The sequence below is a fragment of the Planococcus citri genome, chromosome 4 (assembly GCF_950023065.1).
Source record: "Planococcus citri chromosome 4, ihPlaCitr1.1, whole genome shotgun sequence".
NCBI classification, from domain to species: domain Eukaryota; kingdom Metazoa; phylum Arthropoda; class Insecta; order Hemiptera; family Pseudococcidae; genus Planococcus; species Planococcus citri.
This window is the reverse complement of record NC_088680.1, coordinates 5658720-5662431: the sequence shown is the minus strand read 5'-3', so window position 1 is coordinate 5662431 and position 3712 is coordinate 5658720. Positions and strand designations below refer to the sequence as shown.

The following is a 3712-nucleotide window of genomic DNA, read 5'->3' as shown; positions in this document are numbered from 1 at the left end:
TAATCATCTTCGATGAACCGTACTTACAATGGAATAAGCTGTCGATCTGTTGTATTCATCATAGGGGTAATTCCAATATCCAAAACCAGCAACCAAACTACCGAAGCGTACGAGAAGAGATGTTCAGCACAGTTCACTTAACACTTGGCATACCGGAACAATCCTATTCCCGAAGAACGAAACACACAGCAATAAAATAATACATAATTTCGCGAAATATAACACTAATTAATTAATACAATTAATTATTCATAATCACACTGAAATCCCATTGTTTTGGCGCTAATATTCACGCGTGCAAAAAAAATAAATAAACAACTTTTTTTCAATGATGTGGTCCAAAATCACCAAGTCATAAAGCCAAATTACACAAAAAAAGGTTTGAAAGTCTAGTTTGCTCATTTCGGCAGACTTTTTTCGAGGTGAGGTGCAAATTCACCACTCGACGATTGAGATCAAATAATTATTAATTATTCAACAATAAATCACTAATAAAAAGACAAACGTTAGAAAATGAACTCTACGAGTCTCAAATATTCCATCGAATAGACAGATACCTCCGCTTGAAGCCATAAACGCGTAGATTTTCGCAATATCTCTGGAAACTTGGGTAACTTCAACGAACATTTTCCGGCATCTTGAAACCAGACCTGAAAAAAATTCAAAATAACGTGTAAATAAAGTCGAAATCTTGTTTATTTTGAATTCAGAGAAACCAGTGAAAACACTTTCGTTTTCGTAAATCGTAATTTAGAAATTGAAAGTATTGAATATTCAGTAAAAAGAACAGTTCATCGGTATTAATGCTGAAAAAGAAATCATTCTCGCGTTCGATGGCTTCCATGAGAGAGCTATTTCCATTACACGGTAAGAACGTTGTAAATCACTAAGTGTTTCAATCACTTCGGCTCATTTAAAATTCACCGATTTTGATTCGTGTTTCGCAGATTATAAGAAAAAAACGCAAAAGAATTTCATCAAAGAGAACATCCAGAAGGTGAAAGGATGTAAAGGATGCTTCTTGGAGAAGAAAATGTTGAAAATTGGTAATCTTCAAGACAAGCACCAAGTACGTAGCTACTAACTAGCCTCACGAACGTTAAACTTTGTTATTTCTTCGATAAATTGAAAAATTACGTTAAAATGATGTTTCTTAGGAATCTAAACCGATCAAGCATTCCTCAAGCACCAATTCTATCGCTCCATCGATCAAATGCAACGTGAAAATAAAACAAAAGACTACTCAAAATGGTAAAAATGCACCGAACGAGAACGAGTTGAATTTAATAAATCAAAGTAAACCTAAAATACATTTTCATTCATAAAAATCTACGTACAAAACTAACGAAAACTTGTATGTTTATTCGCAGGTAGTCAAACTGAAATTAATCGCGAAGATTTCGATAATATTTCCGTCAACTGTCAATCTTGCGGACAACTAATTGATCGAAGAAACGTAGCATTACAAACTTCAGTCGATAAGGATCAAACTTCGGATAAAAAAGTAAACTTATTCTTCGAATTCGATGCAATGGAAAAGCAACATCTGTATGAAAGATGAAATTCTAATACCGTTAAATATGATTTTAGACGAACCGAACATCGAATCCAAAAGACCCAAAAGACCTCCCTCAAAATAAGAAAGAATGCCCGTCGAAAAAATCATTAGATTTATCCAATTATAAAATGGGCGTCGTTCCCAAGTAATTACACTCCAATACGATCTGTACCATTTTCTAAAATTTCTTTCACTAATGTCGATATTTCTCCAGATACTTGAAAGAAAAAAACGCCAGACTAGAACTCGAGCAAAAAGAAAAAGCGGAACAACAAAAATTAGCCGAATTACGAGGTTTAAACGATCCAAAATGTCCCCCAGGACACATGCTAATGCCCCCCGACGAACTAAGAAACCAAATAGACACCATGGAAGCTGATTTCAACGCTTTGATCAAACAACTCAATATGATGCCGGTTAGCAGCGACTCTTATCGAGTCAGACAGCGTAAAATTCAAATAGAAAAAGCTCTCAAAGAATTGGAAGAGAAACTGGATCTTTACAAGACCGGAAAAGTTTACGTGCAGATGTCTGATTGATGATAGTATTAATTTCTTCTACTCAGAAAATGCTATGCACTCGAATGAGCTTTTGAATCCGTCCGTAAAGAAGTGTTGCCTTTGATGATGCACTTCTACTCTAGTCAATTAGTTACCATAGTAAGATGTTATAAAATTTATGTTGTAATCAAATTGTTCCTTTAATTGATAAAAGTAGAATTAATTTGATTAAATTTATATTTTGAGGATATTTTTATTGTTCGATGTGGACGAAGATCATTCCAAATCACCCTCAAGTAATTCTTCGCTTGAAAAAAAAACAAACATGGATACTAAACAAGTTACAAGTATAAGTACTGTATTTGATTTAAATTCTTCAACAAACTGATATCATCTGAATAGGTTTATCACAAGGATATATTTTTTAAAAAAATAACACAACAAGATTCCAACTGATCTAAAAAGGTATAAAAAAAATACTCCAATAGATCATTTTCAAGTCTATTGACTGATTACTACATTTGCAATTTCCATTTCTCAAACTAAATATATCATTTTTCTCAAAATATTCAAAAGCAAAACTGGTAAATTACAATAATTTATCACACTCATTCTTATAAGTTCCACTAACACAAGCAAAAAATAAATCAACTTCACCACACATAAACCTCGATCTCATTCCACCTTCGAATTAATCCGATGTTCGAAATTCTCCTTATCCAAATGGACATTAGCGTTGCGAAAATGAGGCTCATCTTCTCGATACCAAGCTTTAAAATCGAATTTTGGGAACAATATGGACATTTCTCTTTCAGTCGATTCCGTCGAATCTATAAAAACGTTTTTTAATTAATATTTTACTCCACAGCAACGAGAAAAATCTGCTTCGAGCTATGTACCTGATCCATGAGTAGCATTTCTAGTATCAGTAAGACCATATTTTCCCCTGATCGTATCAGGATGCGTAAGTTGAGCTCTAGCTACTTTAGTAGGTCCCATTATCTCTCTCCAGCTCAATATGGCGTTATGTTTACCTAAAATTAACATTTGAGATGGTCCGCTGTAAATAATCAATCATTCACTTAGTATCGATCAGGTTTTTCATCAAGGATTAGAAATTGATCAGTTCTAAAATACACTTCGTAGTGTTCGTACCTTGTCATTAGAGTAATTAGACGTCCGTAGAAGAATTTATTTTTATGCTCGTCGTAAAATAATTCAGCTATGGGATTAGTCATTCGTTCATGCTTGGATTTAACTACGTAGAATCCATTGGCCAGAATGATATCTTGGATCCCCTGGTGAAGTGAAATGAGTTCATTAAGTTGAAAAGAATTCAACGTTCGAGATATGGATACAGAAGACAACTTACTTTGAGAATACGAGGAACTTTGATGGCATGAGGTTTTATAATAGCAACGGTAAGTTCGAGATGACTAGACATTGGTAATATTTCATCACTTTTACGATAAAATTTATTTAATAATAACTGGCTTTTTTAGATCAGATTTTCAACGTTTGTCACTAGTGAACCATTACTATCGAATTTTCACATCGTTTTAGGTTAGAAAATGATGAAAAAGTACTTCAAAAGAGCAAAAATTGACAAACTTTTGAGAATTTTTTTGAAAAAAAATGAAGATTTTTTATCATT

At 33.3% G+C, this 3712-nt stretch overlaps 2 protein-coding genes across 2 annotated transcripts; one reads left to right on the top strand and one right to left on the bottom strand.

The window, feature by feature from the left end:
- Positions 1-432: 432 nt before the first annotated feature.
- LOC135845778 (uncharacterized) lies at positions 433-2308 on the top strand. Its single transcript, XM_065364604.1, has 6 exons — positions 433-867; positions 948-1069; positions 1158-1296; positions 1371-1504; positions 1591-1703; positions 1773-2308. The coding sequence occupies exons 1-6, from the start codon at positions 804-806 to the stop codon at positions 2095-2097; spliced, it is 897 nt and encodes a 298-aa protein (XP_065220676.1). The 5' UTR covers positions 433-803; the 3' UTR covers positions 2098-2308.
- A 91-nt stretch (positions 2309-2399) lies between these two features.
- nmdyn-D6 lies at positions 2400-3712 on the bottom strand. The gene is made up of 4 exons (XM_065364608.1): positions 3431-3712; positions 3214-3356; positions 2958-3118; positions 2400-2888 (listed from the first exon to the last, which is right to left on the bottom strand). Exons 1-4 carry the CDS (start codon positions 3500-3502, stop codon positions 2734-2736), a joined length of 531 nt encoding a protein of 176 aa, XP_065220680.1. The 5' UTR covers positions 3503-3712; the 3' UTR covers positions 2400-2733.